The sequence below is a fragment of the Netta rufina genome (assembly GCF_964035555.1).
Source record: "Netta rufina genome assembly, chromosome: 20".
Taxonomy (NCBI): domain Eukaryota; kingdom Metazoa; phylum Chordata; class Aves; order Anseriformes; family Anatidae; genus Netta; species Netta rufina.
The window spans coordinates 12,615,767-12,640,597 of NC_140144.1; the positions used below are offsets into that span (position 1 = coordinate 12,615,767).

The 24,831-nt window shown below is 39.0% G+C and overlaps 2 protein-coding genes across 2 annotated transcripts; one reads left to right on the forward strand and one right to left on the reverse strand.

Moving 5' to 3' along the window:
- Positions 1-3,045: 3,045 nt before the first annotated feature.
- FBXW2 (F-box and WD repeat domain containing 2) lies at positions 3,046-12,823 on the reverse strand. Its single transcript, XM_084299263.1, is given in 8 exon segments — positions 3,046-3,344; positions 6,264-6,433; positions 6,863-6,949; positions 7,575-7,708; positions 8,457-8,651; positions 10,424-10,841; positions 12,394-12,507; positions 12,510-12,823. Coding segments are annotated over 8 exon segments (1,671 nt in total). The 5' UTR covers positions 12,774-12,823; the 3' UTR covers positions 3,046-3,055.
- Positions 12,808-24,753, forward strand: SLC2A8 (solute carrier family 2 member 8). The gene is made up of 10 exons (XM_084299264.1): positions 12,808-13,008; positions 13,244-13,403; positions 14,175-14,381; positions 16,109-16,208; positions 16,342-16,553; positions 17,011-17,154; positions 17,718-17,826; positions 18,824-18,997; positions 19,608-19,753; positions 19,912-24,753. Exons 1-10 carry the CDS (start codon positions 12,950-12,952, stop codon positions 20,044-20,046), a joined length of 1,446 nt encoding a protein of 481 aa, XP_084155390.1. The 5' UTR covers positions 12,808-12,949; the 3' UTR covers positions 20,047-24,753.
- Positions 24,754-24,831: the final 78 nt, after the last annotated feature.

The following is a 24,831-nucleotide window of genomic DNA, read 5'->3' on the forward strand; positions in this document are numbered from 1 at the left end:
CTGTCATACATTTCTGCTTGCACACTCTAGCACAATGCTGAAAAGAATTTAGTGCTTGGCAAGAGGGCCATTGAGAATTACGGACTCATAATTTAGAAGGGTCAGCTGGAAGTCTCCATTCCAACTCCCTGCTCAAAGGAGGGTAAGGAAGCAGGTGTTCTTCGGGTTTTTGTTTAGGTTAGCTAGACACACAACCTCTCTGGGCTACCCGTTGTAGTGTTAAACTGCCCTCACAGTGGAGAGCATATTTTCATTAAAGCTCGCCAGAACTCTTATTGCACAGTTTGTGACCATTGGCCCTTATCTTGCTGCAAGATGCTGGTATGTCTGATTTTGTCTTCTCTACACCATGTTAATAGATAGCTGGTGACTGTAATAGTTCATACCAACTTTTCCACCCCCAGCCCTCCCTTCTCACGTATTCTGTCTGGAAGGTTGAATTCAGTTTTCACAGGTTTTCAGACATCTGGTGCTTCAGCTCGCTGTCCATCTCTGCAGCCTCTCACTGGACCTGTTCCAGTACATAATTGTCTATTTTGTACTGGAGAACTCAACACTGAATGTGGTTGCAGATGCTCTCTTGAATGTTGAACGTAAGTTAAGAATCTCTTCCCTTGAACTACCAGCTATGTACTTGGTAGAACGTTAGTGTACAGTTGGCCTTCTGTGTCATAAGGGCATACTAGTGATTAATGTTCAATTTGCTGTACAATAGCACCCCCGGGTCCATTCCTGTAAAGCCATTGAGGTGTCTCCAGCTATCCCTTTGTGTAGGATGATTCTCAGATGCAGAATAGTGCATTTGCTTTGGTTAAACTCAAGACTTCTGCAAGCCCATTTGTCCAGTCAGTTAGTCCCTCAGAACAGCATTCCCCATTCCCTTGCATATTGACTCTTCCCCTTCCTCTGGGTTCCCACCTTGCACCGCCGATTTAGAATTGTTAAACATGCTGAGAAGGCACTCTGCATCATCAGGGCCACTAATACAAAAATAACCAATTCTGGCCCTTGAAGAATACTATTAACTGGACAGCAGTTGGATTTCATATCGCTAATGACCACTCTTCAAGCTTTTCATTCATCTTGCAGTCCAAATATTCAATCCACATTTCATCAACTTGAGTAGAATGGCATTTTTGGCATGTTCCTGCCTAAACTCCTGTGAAGGAATCTTAAGCTTTCAAGGTTAATGCAATGTTTTATACATGTCCCATCTTCACACAGCTTGTTTAACATGAGTTACTGCACACATCAAGCACAGCATAGTTACGCTCCCCTTAGGAATAATGAGACCTGCATTTACAGACAGGTTATTGCAAGCTCTCTCTTTGATGCTGGTTTTGTTTTTCACTTTTGAGTGAGATAGCAAAAGCTGTAAGAGATCATCACATGTGCCCCACTTGGCATTGTTTAAATAAAGTGCTGTGAATTTGGCTTCTACCTGATAAAATCCTTAACTACAAGCATAATTTCAAAGTAAATTGGCATGAACAAAGGTGGAAAACTGGGTAAAGACTCCAGCCTTGTATTCAAGAGATGCTGCTCCACCATGAATTCATGCAATTCCTACCACATCATTCCAGTATTGATTCTTGCCTATAAAAATTCTCCTTCCGTTGCTGCAATTCATACTATATACTTTTGTTCATTACTACACAAGGAACTAGGTCTCCACAGGTAAATACTGGAAAGAAAAAACATCACACTTAAAATACAAATTCATCTTTTCAGGGACCTGAGCCAATCTTCATGAAAACACCTGTTTTCAGCTTGTGTAAAAATAGACACTAAGGGGAGATTTTATTGTAAGGAAAACAAAAACAAAATAAAGAAACCACCTCAAAGTACTTCTAAAGCACGGGAGTTGAGATGTCATTGATACAGCTTTTAAGTACACGTCATACACCACAAAAATATGTAGAGTATTGCTACTCGATAGTTAACTCATCTGTTTATCTGGTCTCTTACAGCTGATCAAAGTAGATGTTTTTCCACTCCTATGCTTGTTTTTTGTTTGTTTGTTTGTTTTTTTCCAAATTTTCATTTTTTTTTCTTTTCAGAGATGTACCGTTCACATGTGCCCCTGCTTTCTAAATCTAGATGCAACAACTACTTTAAGTGTGTAATTATATTAACTTCAACTTTCTGGGAAAAGTGTATGGCTGCTAGACATCAATTGATATAAGTGTGATTCTTGGTGTACGCATTGAACACCATCCTCTGATTCATTTAATTTCTAACTATCTGCAAACTAAATTACATTCTCACACAAGCCATAGGAAACGTGAACTATAAAATACTGATCAAATCATTCTGAGTGAGAAAACCACCAGTAAATATGATAATACTGTCAGATGTTCTCTAAGGTTAATTGCTGTGGCAATCAGATAGATGAAAAGTTGATTCATTCTGTCTGAGGAAAGCTCATATCGACATATTCCTGAGCTTAAATTATTATTGTTAGCATCTGACCCTAGTTAAAGGACTGTGTTGATTCCCAATTTCAAAGATAGGTGCTTAAAGCTATCTCAAGGAAAGAAACATTTTGACAAAAATCAGTACCAGGGAGAGAAAAGGTCTATGTTCGCATTCAAGTTAAAAAAGCAGCCATGCACTGTAACCAGTATTTGCTGATACATATATAAAAAAAAAAAAAAAAAAAAAACCACAAAAGTCTACTCTAAAATAGTAGCTTCATCCACCTTCTGTTCCAACAGCCAAAAAAAAATAACAAAAAAACAGGGCAGAAGTCAGGTACAAGCATTATTTCATTTTAGACTTAATGGTGGATTTGAATAGTTTAAACATTACAAGCTATGCTTCAGAGCCCATAAAGGTATGCTTAAACATGAGTAAAAGACAAATTTAGTGGCGAATACTGTTAGCATGCTGTGTTGCATTATGTCAAAAACAACTCATTCCCAAATGCCCAAATAAAAGTAAATGATTGTGCACTGCATGGTGATACCACTAGGTGTGCAACTTTGGTTCATGCAAAGTTTCATTTTATGGACACACTGCTGATAGTCCTGAAGAATCTGCATACGTGATCTTTTCAGCCGTGTTCTTTCCATAACACCAAATGGATACTGTGGTCTGGCATACTGGTGGCAAAAACCAAGCCCATATCATTTTGGCCATTTAGTCCGTTTAACCAAGACATTTCACCAGCTAAAAAACTTGAACCTCTCTTTGATTTTCTGTACTCTGGTAGAGGCCAGCGGCTTATCAATTTTTCTGTCCTCAAGTCCATTATATACAGGTATCTGTTATCAAATAGTAGAGCAAATATCTCTCCAAAGCCCAGCAAGGACACATTTGAGAAGTCAGGAGGCTTGATAACCCTGGAAGATAAAAGTGTTGTTAGAAACTCTGTCACTACACAGTCATGAACCAGCATTATTAAAACAAATTCTTATGTGTCTATAGAGAGGAAGTATCTAAACTCATCTTTTCTAAATTATTCAAGAAGAACTAGATGAAAATTTTTCAAATCAAGGAAGTGAGCACTCAAGTCAGGCCTGTGGTTTCAGCGTAGGCTTTCTGCATTCAGGACAGACACTTCTAAAGATAAATAAATGTTAAGGTTTGAAAGGGATTCTGCACAGCAGCAGAAGAAAAAATAAGTCAATTTCCAGATATACACACAAGAGCAGATGTACTTGTATTTTACAGAAAAATTTCATAGGGATTTCACACCTAAATGTCTATAAAAAGGTACAAGGTCTCATACTATTCTTTTGACCACTCTTTCAAAAGTTGGAAATAAAGCACAGAAATGTATTTTTGTGACAATACAATAAATCATTCAGCACTGGTCCTTACAAGAATGTTGCTTTACTGACCCTTAGCGTAAGTTAAATATTTTTACTTTAAGGAGAAATAACTGAATATATTAGTTCCACTAAACCTTTGGGATTTTGTTGCCTTAATAAACAAAACTTGAACAAAAATTAAAGAGAATGTTTTCCACAGCTGACTGAGTGTTTGATCATAGCATTACATAAAGCACAGAACTAAGGCACAAAAACATATGGAGATGAAAAACTGTTCTCAGCAGTGAGAGAAAATCTTTCTCTTTTGAAGAAGCAATTCTCCTTAAGTAGATCTTCCTACAGTAGGTACTCTTCCAATATTCATGATATTTCAATTAAGAGTCTGCTAACAGTTTTAGAATGCACTTTTTTGATAAGTTACAATTTTTGATGACACCATTTCCAACAGACAGAACCTCATTCTGTTTTTTGAAACAGAATACTTGATCCTTTTTTGCAGTCCCATTGATTTTACTGTCATTCCACACTGTTATTGAGAATAACAGATTTCAGTTCAATAGTGCTATATAAGGGAAAAGTGTCTTTTTAATACCTTGTACTGTCAAATGACCTGCAGAAATGGCCTTCTGGTTTGCTGCAGAGCAATTTGGGTAGCAACATTAGCTTCCAGTCACTAGTTTTATGTTCACAACTACAGCACTAAAGTCTGATTTAAGTCTATTTTGAAAATCTGTAGCTCATGTATTGAAAATAGAGGAGTAGTTAGTGGCCTGAAAGCAAAACAGCAATCAAATGGTTGGTATTAACAGGTGATAAATTACAATAAAATCTGGTCAATACAAACAGAATGAAACCAAGCCAAACCAAGCCTCCCTCCATCGTATTTGAAGTCCTGGAAGTTAGGTGAAGTCCCTGGTGACTGGAAAAAGGAAACATCACTCCCATTTTTAAAAAGGGTAGAAAAGAGGACTCGGGGAACTACAGACCAGTGAGCCTCACTTCTGTGCCTGGGAGGATCATGGAAAAGATCCTCCTGGAAGCAATGTCAAGGCACATGCAAGACAAAGAGCCGATCCGAGAGGGCCAGCATGGCTTCACCAAGCATAAATCATGCCTGACCAATCTGGTGGCCTCCTACGATGGAGTGACTGCATCAGTTGACAAAGGAAAACCAACTGATGTCGTCTGCCTGGACTTCTGTAAGGCCTTTGACACAGTCCCACATGACATCCTGATCTTCAGCTTGGAGAGCTACAGATTTGAAAGGTGGACCATTCAGTGGATAAGGAATTGGCTTGAGGGTCGCACCCAGAGAGTGGTGGTCAATGGCTCCATGTCTGGGTGGAGTCTGTTGATGAGTGATGTCCCTCAAGAGTTTATCCTGGGACTGGTACTGTTTAATATCTTTATCAACAACATAGACAGAAGGATCGAGTACACCCTTTGCAAATTTGCAATGACACCAAGTTGAGTGGTGGAGTTGATACCAAAGAGGGAACGGATGCCATCCAAAGGGACCTGGACAAGCTAGAAAAGTGGGCCCATTTGAGCCGCATGAGGTTCAACAAGTCCAAGTGCAAGGCGCTGCACCTGGGTTGGGGAAATCCCAGACACGAGACTGCGAAAACTCATTGAGAGCAGCCTTGCAGAGGACTTGGGAGTTCTAGCGGACAAAAAGCTTGACATGAGCCAGCAATGTGCGCTTGCAGCCCAGAAGGCCAACTGCATCCTGGGCTGCATCAACAGAGGGGTGGCCAGCCAGTTAAGGGAGGGGATTGTCCCCCTCTACTCTGTCCCACTTGTAGTGCTACATCCAGGTCTGGGGCCCCAAGTACAAGGATGTGGATCTGTTAGAATGAGTCCAGTGGAAGGCCACAAAGCTGATCAGAGGGCTGGAGCACCCCTCCTGTGAAGAAAGGCTGAGAGAGCTGGGGCTGTTCAGCCTAAAGAAGAGAAGGCTCCAGGGTGACCTTATTGCAACCTTTAAGTACTTAAAGGGGACTTAAAAAGATGGAGAACAACTTTCCGCTTTGTTTGGTAATGATAGGACAAGGGGGAATGGCTTTAAATTAAAAGAGGGAAGATTTAGATTAAAGGTTAGGAGGAAATTCTTCACTCAGAGGGTGGTGAGGCACTGGAACAGGTTGCCCAGAGAAGTTGTGGATGCCCCATCCCTGGAGGTGTTCCAGACTAGGCTGGATGAGGCCCTGGGCAACTTGATCTAGTGGGTGGCATCCCTGCCCATGGCATGGGGGTTGGAACTAGATGATCTTAAAGGTCCCTTCCAACCCAAGCCATTTGATGATTCTATGAATATGTGTGAAGAAAGATGTAATTCAAAAGGATCTTGATAAAAAAATCTTTACACATCTAAAGAAAGTCATTAAAACCAATAAGTTTCATATAATACTTCCACAGAATACTTTATATTTTCTTCAAAGTACACCACTGGAATAAGTTCTACACATTTTAAGATGAAAGATTTACCTGAGAATATCATAGCTGGCAAAGTCCCACTGGTATAATCCTAGTGCTGAACTGCACACTATGTATTTACCATCGAAGTGCAGCCTGGGCTGCAGGGATATGCTGCGATCTTCAGAAACAGACAGTGTTTTCAAACATTTGCAGTTTATTTCCCTTCCAATAGGCCAAATCTAGAATTAAAAAACAAAAAACATGTCAAGACCACAAAACATTCAAGTGATAAACCATTACTCAAATAGGCTCAGTCTCTTGTTAAACAGCAGGTGAATGTATGAATGTTTTTCAGAAATACTTTTCTTCTTTATTTTCTTTAAACAGCGCTATTTGCCCCAAGTGTTTCACTGTCACATTAGCACATTAGGCATGAAAAAAAATACTTTTTTTTTTAAATTACCATTCACGTCAAGCTACCATTTGATTCTAAACATGATGGAAAGCATTGAAAAGTTACCTTCCAAACAGTTTCTTGTCTTGAACACAACTTTACAAGTAAGGACTATGAGAGAAAAAGTCCTATATTAGTTGTAAATCAGCAGAGCACTCAAGTATTCTGTTTCCCTAGGAAGAACAATGATGTGTTCATGACATACGGTACATACCTTGATTTCATACTTATCTGCACTTAGAAGAATATAATCCCCAGGACTATGCATAAGAGATTTGACTTTGCACTTCTGCAAAACTACCTGTAATTGAAGGATGTAATGACTTATTCTGATGCTGTTAACCAAGCATTCATTTGTATTTTCCATTTCATTATACAGGAGTATGCTACAGAGATTGTTAAAGGCAATACAGGTACTTTTAGCAACTGAAGGGAAACTGCTGTTCACACTTTTTTTGCTCCTACTAGTGAGAACTTACTGTACTAATACATTAAGATAATTCTTACCCCAGCACACATTCCAAATTCTGAAATGCTCACAAGGAAAATACTGTTTCTCAACTTCAGAACACTTGTCATGCTTAGACTTTGGTTATCAAGATCATTACTTTTTCTACATAATTTTTAGAGTAACTTTCTTTCAGAACCACTGTATTCATTTGGTCTTTGAATTGAACACCAATTCCTAGTAGTACTCCAGCTTCTTTGCAACAGAAATCTCTTCAATGTTCTGAAAGGTTTAGTTACAGTTTAAGTATTTTTTCTTTTAAAATGTTGTTTTGCACTATCTACATTTCTTGATATTTTTCAGGTTCTGCACTTAGGGACAAGGTTGCGATTAAGATACAGAAATTCAGAACATGCTAAAAACTTCATGCAAGGCAGTTTTTTGCAAGTGTTTTTATTTAAAAAATCAATATTCCCACCTTAGTGACCCATTCTGTGTGTCCAGTAAGGGTATTCAGGCATGTTCCTGTTGATAAGGCCCACACTTTCACAGTGAAGTCTGCAGAGCCACTGACCAAAACGTCAAGTTCATCATTGTAATCCACACTAAAAACTACAAACAGAGAGGGTTTTAAATAAGGAATACCAGTCTCTGTGCATGTGTTTTTCTGAGACACTAACTGGGTGAAAATGCATCAGCTACTACAGTTTTAACTGTTGTTCTTGAACTGTATACATGAATTATCAGTGCATCTCCAAACGTACACTACAAAACTACTATTTGCTCAAATTAAAAGCATGTAGATCAGTGGTTCTATTATGACCGGATTACAGTGAAGTGTAACATCACCGTAGTTCCTAAGATAATAGTTCTAAGAAGTCAATTTCAGCAGGATTAGTACAACTGGTATGTCATAGAAGAACAGACCTACAGCTGAGTTGAGGATATTTTGTGGTAGAGGACAGATAATTAAGACAGAAATGCAAATAGAGATTCCCAGGATCTATTGTGCTCTCTCCTGTAAGACCATCTCCAGTTTGGGGGTATAAAGATCTCCTATTGACACGTGCTCCCTGTTATATATGGCTTGCCTCTTTTATTCAGAACTCTAGAGCACTACATCACCACTGCACTTAGTATTATTTTCCTGCAAAAAACTATATTACTATGCCTTGGCATTATCCAAGAACAGACAGATCTAGATCTGTTCTGGCCACTTCCCTCACAAAAAGTGATTAGGGACAGAGCTTTAAAACAATACACTATTGTACAGAAAGCTAACTTAAATTATAATGTGTTCTATTATATGTGATGTACATTACTTGACTGGTGAAATTAAAAACTGAGAAGTTCAACATACCTGCACCAGTGTGTCCTCTGAAATGCTGTGTCTTTGCCCCAGAGCTCCACTCCCAACAGGCTACTGTGTTATCAAAAGATCCTGTTACAAGCTTTTGTTCATCAAACTTCACTGTAGCACAAGTGTGTGTCTGGATCCCATAGATGCACTGACCTGTGCTTACATCCCACAGTTTTGCAGACAAGTCATCTGATCCTAGAATACAAAGTATCAGGATAATTGCAAGCGAATAATATATACAATTTTCAAGCCTTTACTAGTATTTCATTTCTGTCTTAAACATAGTATTTTCACAGAATCACAGAACAGTTGAGGCTGGAATGGACCTCTGGAGATCAACCCCCCTGACTCAAGCAGGGCCATGTAGAGCCAGTTGCCCAGGATCGTGACCAGATGGCTTTTGAGTATCTCCAAGGAGGCAGACTCTAAAACCATTCTGGGCAACCTGTGTCAGTGCTCCATCACCTGCACAGTAAAATCAAACTAAAACAAAACAAACAAAAACACACAAAAAACACAAGGGTTTCCTGACGTTCAGATGACACCTCTGGTGTTTCAGTTTCTGCTGACTGCCTCTTGTCCTGTCACTGGGCACCTTTGATGAAACTGGTTCTACCCTCCATTTAGGTATTTATGCATATTGTTAGGATTCTCCCAGGCCTTCTTTTCTCCAGAGAAAGTAGTCCCAGCTCTCTCATCTTTTCCTCACAGGAAAGAATTAACCATCTTAATTATGCTGCTAGATGTCTGCCTTCCATTTTCCCTTCCATAGATGCCAGCACCCACGCCTGGAAGCTTTATAAGATAGATCACGCTCAGGTTTGGGGAGCCACTGATTATATTGTGTTTTAGTTTGTTTCAGGTAGGAAAGGAGTCCATCAAATCTCTCCATAGAGAAAGATGGAAAGACAGCAGATGAATACCAGATCCCCTCATCTGCCATTTTTCTTTCTTTCTCTGTATGTTTTTTTTTTTTTTTTTTTTTTTAAAAAAAAGCAAATAAACTTATAACAATAACTCAAGTCTGCTGGTTTTAGAGAGCAGGAAAAAGAGCCCAGACCATTCTCTCTCTTTTATTCTCCTGTAGTTTCAGCACATAAATGTGCCACTTTTCAGTAACATTTGACAATGCTGCTTTGTGTGGATTTTCCTTCCCTGCTGACTAGGAAAGTGAAAGACTGGCCAGCATCTAGTTGCTAGTTTCTAGTAAACACCCTAAGGTACCAACTGATGTGAGGGTACTTAGCCACTATTTCTAACTTATTCTATAACACTGTGATCTCAAGTCATTGGGAAATCCTTGGAATACACTCTGACAGTAGTTACCATTCTTTCGTACTTAATGTTTCGTATTTGTTCTGGCTGTATTTCTGAGTTCAAACTGAAATCTTGAAGTCTGCACTCTTCAGGAATGAAGCTGAAACCACCAATACAATATGCAAGTCAGATTAGTAGCAAGGTTAAATCTACTTTATGGTTCTTTACACAAGAGTTTAGATTATGTTAAGAACTGAAAGTGCTTATGAATATATCAGAGAAATTGTCACAAGGAAGATACTTTGCCTCATACAGCTTGAGAGACTGCAGTGACCATACAGTCAGCCCAATCAAGGCCCCTTTAACCTAATATATCTTCTAAAGGATAACTAACATAGCTGTACTTCTCAAATGTGCTTGCTAATGCAAAGAATGATATGCAACAACGATGCCATCTTTTTTTTGACTGGTAAAGAAATTGGTGTCCTTGAGTGTGTGTGTTTTTGTTTTTTTTTTAATATTAAAACGACTAGTGAGCTTACTAAATCCAGAAGCTTCAGAAACTGCAAAATAAATTTATTTTTGAATCACATTGAACTGAGTTAGCACTATGAAAATAACCTGTCTGGTCAAGGAAAATCAACTTGTAATTAATCAAATGAGGCTGTGTAGAAGATAACAAAGGACTACAAGTTTTCTGAACTTCCTACCTGTGCACAGAAGACCATCTTTATAGTAAAGTGCATATACTCTGGCACTGTGTCCAATTAAAGATGATGTCTCAAAGGCTTCATGGTCCTTCAGCTGCTTCATCCTTGAAATAGCCTTTAGGTAAACCTTCTTCCAGTGTAGAGGATCCTGAACAGAGTCATCTATTTGCCAACCCAAATTCTTACATGCAGTCTGCCAGACCTCTGTACAGGCACTTATAACCTTATTCCATTGCTTAGAGACGAGGCAACATGTGAGTAAGGTCTGAGGATCAAGCCATTTTAACAGATAAAAACTCAGTTCCAATGGAAGGAGTTTGAGGAAGTCCCTCTTGAGAAGAATCTCTAGATTATTGGAGAGGTGCCTGAGCTGGACTGCTCCACTCAAGCTAATCAGGTGATCCAGAGTTTCATTTTTCTGCAAGTCCGTCAGAGAAAGAAATGTAATAGAAATGTTATCAAGCCATGCTTCAAAGTCCTTTTTCTCCATAAGGTTATGGAAAAATTTACCTGTGATACATCAAAATACTGTATTAGTTCTATTCAGAAAACAAGGTAAGCATCACATCTTTATTATTGGTACATCAGTATTCCATTGGTTAAAGCATAGACTGAAGTAACCAAACAAAACATAAAATATTCATGAGGCTAGTAAAGAGCATTTGCACAAATTTTGAACTATTGTCTGACCGGTATAAGACTTAGAAGCGAGTTGTACAGAGCAAATGCATGTTAGTGTTCATTATGAATATTTACATCTTTCTTGTTACAGGTTAACATTTTTAAGTTCTGAATCCAGTAAGGGTTGATTCAAGTTTTAAACCTACTACAGCAAATAAACACTGTCTTACAGTTTACTCATGGTTTAACTCAAAAAGGGAAGAGAACAAAACATACAGAGGGATAAGAAGCTAGTTACTGACAAAATTTATTCAGACTTTTGTCCTGAACTACTTTATGGGAAAGAAAAAAAAAAGTTAGCTGCTTTATTTTTAAAAAAGATACAAAGATATGTCTGGAGAATTGTATTGAAGAATGTTAGTCATCTTTTGTATCTCTCTGACCTCTTTAATTTTTTCCCTATTTTCCAGTTTATTTCCAATGAACAAAATTAACCATGAAACTGAAGGCTTCAAATGCTACTTCTTAAACTCTGTGATCTGTATGCATTTATACTATGCTGTAGCATTCTCAGGTTTCTACAATATGTTTGAAACATCGGGCAAACAGTTAAAAAGTTTAAAACAGTTAAATACATATATTTATATGTATTTTCTTTGGAAGAACTCACTCCACTCATTAGATAACTAACCAAATTTAATTAATAGAAGCTCCCAAATCCAAACAACTGAGGAATCTGAATGGGAGCCAAATATGTGTATTTCCGTACAGAAATGAATTTCTGTTTACCTTCACAGAATAAAACCTTAAAGAACACCTCTTAACGTGACATAGTAGCACTGAAAAGTAGAGTCTTCACTATGAGAAGCTGCACGTGGCCTGCAGAGAAGTATCAATTCTTGATAAAAACACAGGAAGGCACTGGGCATTAAATGCACAAAATCAGCTGCTTCTGTCGAGTCACAAGTTCATGCAGTCACTGTTACTGTTGACAGCACGTAAGGGCTTTCCTCAGCAAGTATGGCAGAAAGCGTATCTGCTGCTCTATAACAGGCACACGTTCTCTTTAGAACAAACACAGTTTTCTAACAGTCTCCCTAACGATAAAAAATACGTGAGCTCTAAGGTGTGTGTTGCATTCAGCACATGCCGCTACTGCTGAAACCAACAGCAGCTGTGAGGGCCTGGAACCGGCGCTGCGTGCACAGGGCTCTTTCCTAGGCGTTATCCGACAACCGCGCCGCTCCCCCACCCGTTCCCATTTCCCTCCACACGCAAAGCACGGCGAGGACCGGAGACATTTAGCGCAGCTGTAGCCACCAGCAGCTGCCCCAACAACTCCCGCTCACCTCAGGTAGCGGCCAGGCGCGGAGCGTCCTTCGGCAGGCAGCCGCCACGGCTCGCGCGGTCCCCCGGGGCCCGCCAGAGACTGGGGCTTCCCCGCAGCCATCGCTCCCGCAGCAAAGGACAGGCTCCCGCCACTTCCGCAGCCCGCACCACAACCTGCGGGCACCCGCGGGAGCGGCCGCCCTCGGATACTGCTCTGCGCCTCAGCCACGCCCGACGCGGGAGGGGGGCCGGGAGGGGGGAGAGGGCGCGGAGAGAAGGCGAGCCCCGCGCCGTGGCAGCTGCGCCGGGCGAACCGGCCGGCACCCGGAGGGAAGGCACTCGGCCGGAGCCCACGGCTCTCCGTAGTCGGGCAGCTTCCGGCGCATCCTCCAAACGTCATCGCGCCCCGCTGCCGCGCTCCCGCCGCTTCCGTCTGAACTAGGGCTCGCAAGAGGCGCGGTGTCCCTCTGGGGTCGGCGTTGTCCTGAGGGCCGGTGCCTGCCCGGTAGCGCGGCCGGCTGTTCGTGCAGAAGTGCTTAGGGCTGGCCGCGCCGAGGCGCACCCCGCGGTAGGGGCATGGCGGCAGAGGAGTCGCGGTACCTGCTGGGTTACCCGGCTTCGGACGCTTATCAGAGGTGAGCGCGGGCGCTGCGGCCGTGCCGTCTTGGCTGGCTCGGGGGCAGCGCTCACTGCCCTGGAGATCGTCTGCGGCCGGTATCGGGGCGGGGGGCGGGGGGCGGGGGGGGGGGGGGAACGTGACGGATGCGAGCTCGGGGTCGGGACCTCTGTCAGGCCCGTCTGGGTATTAGCGGCCCTTGTGAGAGGGGCTGGAGGCGGCGCGATCCTTCTCATCCGTCTCTTTTGCCTCAGAGTGCAAAACAAGAAGCTGTACCTGGCCACGTTTGCTGCTGTCTTAGGACCACTTAGCTTTGGCTTCGTGCTAGGCTATAGCTCACCTGTTATACCAGAGCTGAGGGAAATCAATGATCCTACATTAAGATTAGACAGCAGTCAAGCATCGTGGTTTGGGGTAAGTTTCTGTATGATGAAGTGTTACTGTTATGTGATTTCAATTTAAAGTGTAGGTAAAGAAGACACTGTTTACATGAGGGGGTTTTACTCCTCTTAAGAACAAGGATAAATGTGGATCTTGTTAATGAGTTTTTTTTTTTTTTTTTTTTTTTTGTGAGATCAGTGATTGATTAAGATTTTTCCTGAATGACGGTGATGTTGTGCTGTGATGACCCTCAATTAGCATATATTAGTAAATGCCCATGTTATTTGAACTTACTTTTGATGATAAAAAATCTTGTGAGAATTCTCAGCTTTCTCAGTTGAGCCTGTCAGGGGACTACAGAAAATCGACTCTTTAGTAGATTAGGTGTAATCTGTCAACATAGGGAATATTTGCTTTTGGTACAGGTTGGACTTCAGGTTATTCAAGATAATATTCTTCAGGGCTTTAAAACAGTTTGAAGGCCCGTTTGTGAATGGATGGCTTTGTAGACAGATTAAAAAGGTTACTGCTGTTTTATTTTCTTCATTGAAAGAGCTTTGTACATGTATGTGATCTGAAAATTACTTGCTGCTCAGTTGTGGTGAGTAGTGCTTCTTGGCTATGGTTTGATTAGGAATTTAGTGTTTATTTTGGTTTTCAAAACACCTGCATGCTCTTGTACAATTTTCTTTTTCAGAAGCTGCTATTTACTTTAAAAACAAAAACAACAACAAAAATGTTTTTATTTATATGCATATATGTATAAATATATGCATACGTATTTTTAAACTTCTTTTTTTGAAGTCTGTAGTAACATTAGGAGCTGCTGCTGGAGGAATACTGGGAGGCTATCTTGTGGATAGAGTTGGGAGAAAGCTGAGTCTAATGCTGTGCTCAATACCGTATGTCTCTGGATATGTAGTTATTATTTCAGCTCAGAATGTCTGGATGCTTTATTTTGGACGAATACTGACTGGCTTAGCCAGCGGAATTACTTCACTTGTTGTTCCGGTAAGGCATTATTTCTGTTGGTGAGTGGTTTGTTTGTTTTATTTGTTTTTAAAGCTTTTCTAGGAGAATGGTTGTTATTTCATAATGTTATCATAAGTTGCTTGGATGCAGTAACTAACTCTAGCCAAGGCAGTCTGTGGATTTAAAATAAACTGATTTTTACAGGATCATATTTTTGCATGTTTTTAGTCATGAAAAAAATACAGAAATGTTTTATTTATTCTAATAGCACTTCTGCATTATGCATTCTTAGTACAGTCATTTGATCCTTCAGATTTTTAGTCTGTCCTTACTATCTGATTGCTTCTGTTTGTTTTAATATTGTGAGCTATATCTCTTGAAGTTGGATTTTTGTTTGCTTGTTTTTGCTATTACCATCTACTTCTAATAGTCTTGTATTTCACCAAACTTAGGTTTTCAATCTATGCTCACTCACTCATTCTAGCGCAATACCAAGCAGTGACTACTCCTTCCATTTAACTGCTGTCTTTGGAACATTAACTTTTCACATGCATTCAGAAATATCTGTGCACTAGGTTAATGGAAAGAATTCATTCTCTTGTTGTCTTTTTTATTTCTGTATAATTTGCCTATTGGATCTAGTGGCAGTATGAAATAAACTATCTAGAATTTCAGAATTCAAGCTTGTTTCTTTTCTGGTGGTTCCAGCATTTCTTGCTTTTGAAGTAAAAAAGCAAACTGAAAATAAAAGGGAAAGAAGTCATGGTGAAGTGCAGAATAAATGTTCAGTTACCAATCTGGATAGTTATAAAAACAAACAAACAAAATATTTCATCAGTGGGATCTAAATTATAATCTTGTACAACGTTCTCCATTGCTGAATGCAATCTGCTGTGCTAATGCATATGAAGGAACTGTTTTCTTTATGAACAACTGCTTTCTCTTTGTTTCCTGGAGCCAAGCTTTAAGTTCCCGTTTGCAAAGGCATTCATCCACAGCCAACAGTAAAAGATCTATATGACTGCAGTGATGAGGGAGGAAAATGTTACCTGTAATACCATGGTTTTGTAGCTGTAAACTATTCCTGACCTAAGGATTACTTATTTTTCTTCTTGAAAAACTTAAAATTGTAACTTTGGAAAAAAAAATGCATCTGTAAACATGAGGGATTTCTCTTCTATGTTTCTGTGTATACTGGTGAGCTGTAGCTGTTGACTTAGGATCAGCGTATTTTTTTTTTTTTTTAACGAACTAAAAAAATTAAGTTGTTCCCTAATTTTGGAGCAGATATGTTTGCTGTTCATGTATGTTAAGATGAGCGACTGTCAGTTGAGGACTTCATGGAGAATGCCATAATACGCAGTCTTTACTTTGAATGAAAAATTTTCAACTTTCATTTGCAAAGAGTTTTATAGGTGATGTGGGCCATGTGTTCATGCAAGACTGTCCCAAGCACCAGAATGCTTTTGTTGTTGATATGGCTAACAAAAGAAGCCCTTACTAATGCCAGTTTGGTCATATGTGGGATGCTGATACATCAGCATTTTTCTGTTTTAGGGCCTCCCCTTTCTCCATGTTTTTTCCATAATGCCAATGTGCATTTCTGTGATGGTACTTTTCTACTCACGCCATTTTACTTAAGGCTTTTTTTTTTTTAAAGAGGGGAGTCACTAGAAAGTATATCTGTATTTCAGAAATGAATTACTTCTCAAATTCTTGATCCAAAACTGGGTAGAAATAATTAGATTTTTCTCCTTATGTTTTAGGTGTATATATCTGAAATATCTCATACAAAAGTCCGTGGTATGCTTGGCTCTTGTGTTCAGCTGATGGTGGTAACTGGCATACTTGGAGCCTACATTGCAGGTATTGGGGTTAGGGGTCTAAAATGATGATAAAGAGTTAGTACATGTAATGAAAGAACTACACTAAGAAATCAAAACTAGCTAATGTTCACAGTCTCTCTTTTTTTTTTTCTTTTTTTCTTTTTTTTCACCAGGAATAACACTGAAATGGCACTGGCTGGCAGTGTTGTGTTCTTTTCCACCCTGCATAATGCTTTTGTTGATGTCCTTCATGCCTGAAACACCAAGATTTCTGCTGAATCAGAACAAACACGCAGAAGCCATAGCTTCTTTACAGTTTCTGCGGGGACCATATATGGACCATGAATGGGAATGTAGGCAGATCAAAGCTAATGTTGAGGAGGAGGTGATGAGAATCTGATTACATTAATTTTTTTTTGAATACTATCTGAAAGCAAACAGTGTAATTAAAAGGTTTTTTTTACTGTTGCTTGCCTAGTAGCCTTTTCTAAAAACATCAGTCCAAACCTGTTTCCTCATACAAACAAAATTTAAGAATCAGTGAGATTTAGAGCCTTTTTTTCCACTACCTTTCAGCTGAAACTATCACTGTTGGTTGCCATTGGTATGCCTGAGTAGCAGTCAAGCTCATGATCTTGGTAATTATCTATTCTGATTGTTATCTAGTTTTTCTTTATCTAGCAGTTTTGTAGGATTATTCAACATCTCTAACACTGATTTCCTATTGTTTGTATTATATAAAAGCACTTCCTCTTGCACCTGTCCAAATGCATCATTTGTTGGTGATCTCTAATTTAAAATATTGAACTTTTCATGGAATCATTACTTCATCTTTTTAACAGGGACTGAATCTATATGAATTTAAGAATCCTTCAATCTACAGGCCACTTCTTATTGGTATGGCTCTGATGTTCCTTCAGCAAGTAACAGGCATTAATGCAGTTATGTTTTATGCAGAAATTATCTTTGAAGATGCAAACTTCAAGGTAATCAGTTTGTGTTGCCAGATTGGTAAATGTCTGTTGTTTGAGTTTAGTAGGTACTGAGTAAGTCTAAAATGTAGCAAACTGACTTGACGCCGATCCTGCCTGCATCATAGATAACAGTTTGGGTTTTGGGTTATAGATACCCTCTTGACTATGTTACTCTGGCATATCTGAATGTGACTTTTTTGGGGGGAAGTATGTTGTGTGTGAAACTTTGCTACTGATAGAAATTCTTGTTATAGTCATCTTAATTCATAACTTTTTTAGTACAGTTACAAATCCAATGCTTCAGAGAAAGTCAAACTCTTGTGAGAAGCTGTGACGTGTTTTAAAGTTTATTAAGAGACCAGTATGTTATGTTAATTAATCTTGACATTGTCATTTATTTTTATTTATTTATTTAAGATTCTCTCTCTCCCCCCCCCCCCCTCCCCATTGATTTCTGTGGGATAGCTTTTCTTCCTCCAGAGTCGAGAAACAAATGCATCTTTAACGCTTAATAAGTGAACGTGTTATCAGCCTGAAAAAGCAAATTCTTCTCCCGGCCTCTTACTTTATTTCAGGACAGCAGAATGGCTTCTGTTGTTGTGGGTGCTGTACAAGTATGTTTCACTGCTGTGGCTGCACTTATCATAGATAAAACTGGACGGAAAGTGCTGCTTTACATGTCTGGTAAAACATACTACTGACTTCAGTTAGAAAAAGAACTATATAGAGTACCAGAAAGTCTTGTAACTGTTGGGGGAATTAAGTATTACAATTTATGTATCTTAAGTGGTTTGCTTTATAATTTAACTATGGACTTAAACTCTAAAGTCATAAGAGGAAATTGTCACATTATATGTACACAATTTGATTGTTTGACTTTGATTGGCCATAGTCATATCACAGTATCATCTGGGTTGGAAGAGACCTCCAGGATCATCTAGTCCAACCTCTAACCTAACACTAACAAGTCCTCCACTAAACCATATCACTAAGTTCTAAATCTAAATATCTTTTAAAGACCTCAGCAGGCTATTCCAATGCCTAACAACCCCTTCAGTAAAGAAGTTCTTCCTAATATCTAACTACAACCTAATACTAGTGTTTATAGTGTATGGTATTTAACCTAATGTATTCTTTGGACACAATTTCTGATTGTATGTCAGAACTCATTGTAAGCGGTGCCCCTTAAACCTGTGTATGGCTATCCTTTTTGTCATTTTACCAGGCCCGTTCATACTTTGGAGTAGCTAGGTCATGAAGACACAATACATTCTGCTACCTAAGGTGTCCAGAAGTGGACATTTCAAGTAGCTTCTCCATAGCTGTAGCTACATTCATGGAGTGTTGTGCTGCTTACACAAGGCCGCATGTAGTTTAAAGAAATTTAACTTTACAAATAAATATGCCACCCCCCCCCAGTTGTTTGATATAGTTGTTGCATTGCACACTCAATAGCAATGACTGCTTTAAGGACTTTTGTTTGTCTAATGCATGGAATGATTTTCTGGTATCTTTCACTCTTGTCTAAGCCAATGTTTGTTTCCAAGAACACTATCTTTTTAGAAACACTTTGCTAGGACCAGCATATTTTGTATTTGGCTGAGCACCTGTGTTTTGGCTCTCAGAAAGAAGAGTACTTATGCAGTGATCAGTGACAACATGGTTATTGCTTACTTTTCAGGGATCATCATGGCTGTCAGTACTGCATTGTTTGGGCTTTACTTTAAAATGGTCCTTCCACATGGGAACAACTCATCAAATGCTAATCTGTGTTTCACTCTAAACTCAGTATCCCCAGGAACAGAAAACAACCTATCCTGGCTTGCAGTAGTAAGCCTAGGGCTCTTTGTTGCTGGTGAGTGGAACAAGCTTCTAAGCAGACATTACATGACACTCATAATTGCTGTTGAATGTGACAAATTTGTGCCATAATGTCATATTATTGATAAATGGAGTTCTGTTCGACAGAGCTTTTTAGTGTATGAGACAAAGTTAGGCTGGGAATTCATAACCCTGCTGCTCAAGCCAGCAGTAAAGTAATTAAGCTGATGTCATGGAAAATCAATTTATACCTCCTTCTTGTAATACTAAGTAGTAATCGCTCAGTTTGAATTACTCTGTAGTCATTAATGGAACGAAGAGTCTTTGGTAGTATCTGAGCCATACTGAATTCTGTGACAGTACAAGGAAGCAGCAGTAAGAAACAAGGTTAATTTTTAAGTAGCTTCAGAAGCTTCTCAATAAGAAATTTTGCTTGTTAAGACTATTGTTGTAAGAAATTTGACATAAAGTGCAATAGCATATAGTAGGCCACCCTCAAGTCAGTAACTGCAGGCTTTTGCTAGAGGCACTTTTTTGCAGAATCAGCCTAGAATGTGGAGTTACTTGCCTAACTTGACCATCATTCAGTTTTCCCTTTGAAATATACTTAACTTGCATTTAATCTCTTCTGTTTGTAATTTCAGGTTTTGCTGTTGGCTGGGGTCCTGTTCCATGGCTGGTGATGTCTGAAATTTTCCCACTTAAAGCTAGGGGCATATCTAGTGGCGCCTGTGTGTTAACAAACTGGGTTATGGCATTCTTGGTAACTAAGGAATTTCATGATTTGATAGTAAGCATCATAAAATACAATCCAGTATTTCTTTTCATAAGAAAATTTATTTAAGATGATTCTGAGAGAGCACTGGGCCAGTCTTCTCTGGTGGCCCAGATTGTAGTTGCACAGTAACAATTTATCATAATATTTTGCTGTTGTTTCCCTTCCCTCAGGCTTTAATATCCTATGGCACATTCTGGCTCTTCTCTGCCTTCTGCTGCCTCAGTGTGATTTTTACAGCCTTTTATGTACCTGAAACAAAAGGACAGACCCTGGAACAGATTGAAGCCCACTTCAGAAGATCTTAAGTCTGAGACTGTTATTGATATGAAAGCTTTATATCATGAACTATGGTGCTGTTGCTAAAACTGACTCACATGGCAGATAGTTACACAACTTCCTATCAAATCGTTTTAATGAATTTTTGTAAAATGTTTTTTTTCCTTCTCCTCCCATGTTGCATGTTGGTATGTACATGCAACTTGATTATCTCTGTATGTTCACTGTAGTATATCTTCCTTGTGTAAGTCTTAAACATACTCTTTCTTAAATTGCCATGTTTTTTTGTTTATTTTCCCCTACCTTGTGCAGACTGACTGTAATGGAAAAGAAAGCATGTTTAATCTTTTTCTCTAATAACTAAATTAAGATCTAATTTTATAAATAATAATAAAAACAATTCCTTCTTCTGTACCTTTTCCTGATGGCATATGAGGAAACTAATGATAGTCTGGATAATTTTTATTTCAGACTGTGACTTCTCCCTTTTGTGTGGTACTACTTCAGTATCTGGGATACCTGACCAAGGAAATAAGTCTAGATCTCAAAGGGAGATGAAGGCATTATCTGTCCTAGTGCTGTCAGGTTGGCTAGGAATGCATTTAAATCACAAGATGGGTTGTAACTCTCAGCAGAATGTATTTTGGAGTCTCTTTTTCAAAAAGAATCAATAGATCTTGTAGACTAAGACAATACACCTATATAAAGCCAGAAAAATGGAGGAAATCCATCTTTTGTAGCCTTAAGTTAAGGGGTAAAGATCTACAACTGGAGAGTCCTGAAAGACTTAAAAGCCCAGAAACATAAACCAATGCTGAATTACAGCTCTCGTCAAAGATGGGTAATGCTTAAGATACAAGCACCAATCTCAGCAGCTGTGACAGTACTTAAGTGAATGACATGTTTGAAACACTTTCTACAGAACTCAACTAGAAGTAGTAATCCATCACTGTTGGCAGCCATTCTACCCCTTTTCTTTTTAATTTCTCTTGACTGATGAACCAAATTTAGAGAAGCCATTAGTCCTGCAACTGCGAAAGAAAGAATAGATGTAAAGTTTATTACATATGTAGGAATAAGTCTTCTCTTCCTCCTTCACAAAAACAATAAATTGCACTTAAAACAGTTCCAGCTGTGATAGGAATGTTTCTATTTGGATGCTACATCTAAAACACAAACCATACGCACTATCACATGACATTAAAAACAATGATAATACATCAGTATTTAAGACAGGTGGTATTAAAGAGGTTTTGATCACAAACTCAGCAACTTAGCAATATCAGTCATTGAATTACAAAAACAGTCTGCCAACATTCAAAGACTTTGTTAAAATTGACACTGCAGGTTGGTAATACTGTCTGCATAAACCTTTAGAGAATTTTCCATCCAACTGTATATATATCTAGTAGAGTTATAAATACACACAAAAATAACCTCTTATTTTTTTTCCTGAAATCATAGGCTAATATGGTTTCACTAGCAAACAGGGTGTCAGTCAGTTGCAGGTCAGCAACAACAAAGTGAAACAGCTAGGTATTAAACAGCCTGGTGAAGTGGCTGTGCTCAACTGTAATAATACGCATACTTTCTACCCTGCATGCTAGTACAGATGTTTACTGTCTATTGGCATAAGAGCTCCTTGTATTATTTATTAGTATTATTTAGTTCTCAGGGTATAATTTATTTCTCCACAAATTCAGACTATGCCTAAGTATCTGAGAAAACTGCTTTAACAGAATTAGCAAGCACTGGGCAAATGAACCATGACATCAAAATTGTTAATAATGACACTAGTCAGTATCACACACACACACACACGTATATATATATATATATATATATACACACACACACACACACACACACATATATATACACACACACAAACACAAAAAAATCCAAATCCAAGGACTAGGTTTCAAATGCAGACTAAGCCACAGCTCTGGGGACACTCCTGCATCTGCAAGCACAAGCCATAAATACAAATCAGGAAAGCCTGCAAGAGCTTGAAACTGGCTTGTCCAAGTACACCTAGAACAGCAGAGAAGAAATGGCAGGCGCAGCAGCCTTGGCCATGTATAACGATGCTACAATTCCTATGGGTGCAACCTAACCTATTACCTGCCCTACTAGGAACTGTTTAAATATATATGTAGTTGACCAGCCCAGTACTCCAAAAAAGTTTTAATTTTAATCTACCCATCAGTTACAAATGCTTGCACATGTATAGGGACAGATACATGAATGCAGACAACAAAACTGCTACTCATTCTGAGTGACACTTCACATCCTGTCACAGACTGAAAAAAAGAAAAAGGCCAGAAAAAATGAAAAATCCTCATTCCCCAGTCTAGGAAACAACTGTAATCAGAAGAGGCCCCACTTGTTCCTGGCAAACGAAGCAACTGGAGTTATTATTCACATGTCCATTAAACCTAGAGTCTGCATTTTTTGCCATCATGAGAGCACCCAGCCCTTCCAAAGTTGCTGGGGTCTTTATCTCCTCAGAATGAAACATTCCATTGCTTTCAGTTTCAAACATTTTTAAAATTTATTTGTACTCCATTGCCACTTGAGGAAAGCATTAGGAAGAAATGACTGTTAGTCTGGAACACAAGTAGGTTTATCTCTCTTCAAAGTTCTTACATGTCAAACTGGTATAGTTCATAACTGGCCTTCAGTTTAGCTTAGCTTGATAGCAACTGTTCAAAAGCTGGTAACAATTATTCCTTTGTGGAAGGAATTTTTTAACCCTTCTGTTGAAGGTGGTAGCAAGCTTTATTCAGTAATCTTCTTCATTAGAAAAAGCATCTACCCATCATAGCTGTAGTTTTAAAGATTTTCTTTTTTCTCATGCATATGATGATCAGCCAACACTAAGAACACAGGCTACTAGTAGCAGTTTTAACACAAGATGTGAAAGTGGGAAAGGTTGTGCTTAGGGTGGACACGGCTGCTATTTGTGTCCAAGGCTAATTTCTAAGCTTTAATGAGTAGACGCATGTTACAAAGAAGAGAAAAAACATGATTCTAAGGGGCCAGAGTAAAGAATGGTATACCTGTCCATCTCAGTAGCCTTCCAATAAGCCATTTCATGTTTCCTGGTCACCTGACACTGGTTTGAAGACAGATTACACAGATGTATGAAAAATGTGGCCTTTAGAAATGACAAACAAGAACCTATCCATCAATACCAACAGTTGGCTTTTGTTTTGATCAAGAGCCTGAATAGGATGGATCTAAGACACTACTTTGAGACAGTCAATGTCTAGAAGCTAGTTCAGAGAACAACATCTCATCACACTAAGATGCATGTAATTCATGCCACAGTCTGACAAAGACTACTTGTATACTGGCTATTTGTCCAGTTTTCCCAGCAGTTTCATATTATTGTATGGTACTTTGTCTTTTAGATAAGACAAATGTGAAAAAGAACTTCACACACTTTAGTTCTTGTGGCTTGTGTCAAACAAAATTCAAGCATAACTACCATGTTCCCTGCCTTCTACCTACACTCCAGTCTGCTCTTGTACGGTAAGTAGAGAGTAAACTACACATACATGATCCTAAAGCCTCAGTTACCATACCTAGGAGTCATAAAACAGAATAATTTTGCATGATCCCTCCTTCACCTCCTTCTGCTAGGCCTAATATTATTCCTCCATGCCTGCATGACATGCTGGTTGACTGCAGAAGTAAATACTCAAGAAGTGACAGCACTGTTAAGGCACTTACTGCATACCTAAGAAATGAAGACAGGTCATTTTCTCCAGTGTTCAGATCCTGCCTGTCCTGTATGAGTAATATTATTTTAGGTCTGGTAGTTCCCAATATGACTTGCATAACAGTTTGCATCAGACACATTAAACTATACCATAAAATTCAGACTGGAGGCGAGAGACAAGCCAATTGATATGGGATCTATGCTTCCTCCCTCCTCAAACTCTTCCAACATCCTGTTCCAGATAAAATAAATACCATGAAGCTAGTCTGATCCTTTTTGTTTTTTTCTTTTTCATCTAGCTTAAGCAGTCAGACTTTTGCTGTATTCCTTACAGTACTTTTGCTGCTTGTTAGTATTTGCTAGATGTCATCAATGCTGCTATTACAGGCAGAACTCCACACACACACTTCATAGCAATACTTTATTGCCACTGCTGTGGTTTTTCATCCTGACTATCACCCTAGGTCAGTTATAGTCAAACTTTCTCCATTCTTCTTGATCTCTCTACTGCTCCATCTAAAAGGTCTTTCTATGTCTTTCAGGATACCTAAATATGTGTTTGTTCAGGTTCTTCAAACAAGTTTTCTAATCAACATATGTATACACGTGTATTCAACTACTATCAAACTATCATTTAATCATGTGAAATCATGCTAGAATAGCAGAAGTGAACCTCTGCAATACATTTAAAATCTGATATTCTAAAAGTTCAAGGCAAACTTTCCAGTTCAAATTTTATTAAATTGAAATCAAAGTCTGGGTTTTGCAGCACACTAGTAGTCTTCAAAAACACCCACACAACAGAAATAAAAATACTGCACTGAGAAACCTGTTTACGGAAAAAGGTGATGCTTCTGCTTTCTAAAAATACCCAAGCCCAAACAGTGCTTCCCCTAAAATTGATTCGACGAGTCCACACAAGTGGTTACAACTTGCAGCAGAATAAGGACTACACAATACTTTGAGAGTGATTTTTTTTTAAACCATAGCTAACCAGGTAAGTAGAACAGAGAAAATGGATACTGTTCCCCCCTCCCTCCCCCCCCTCCCCGCCCCAAGACATTCTCAAAAAGAATTACAAGTTCTT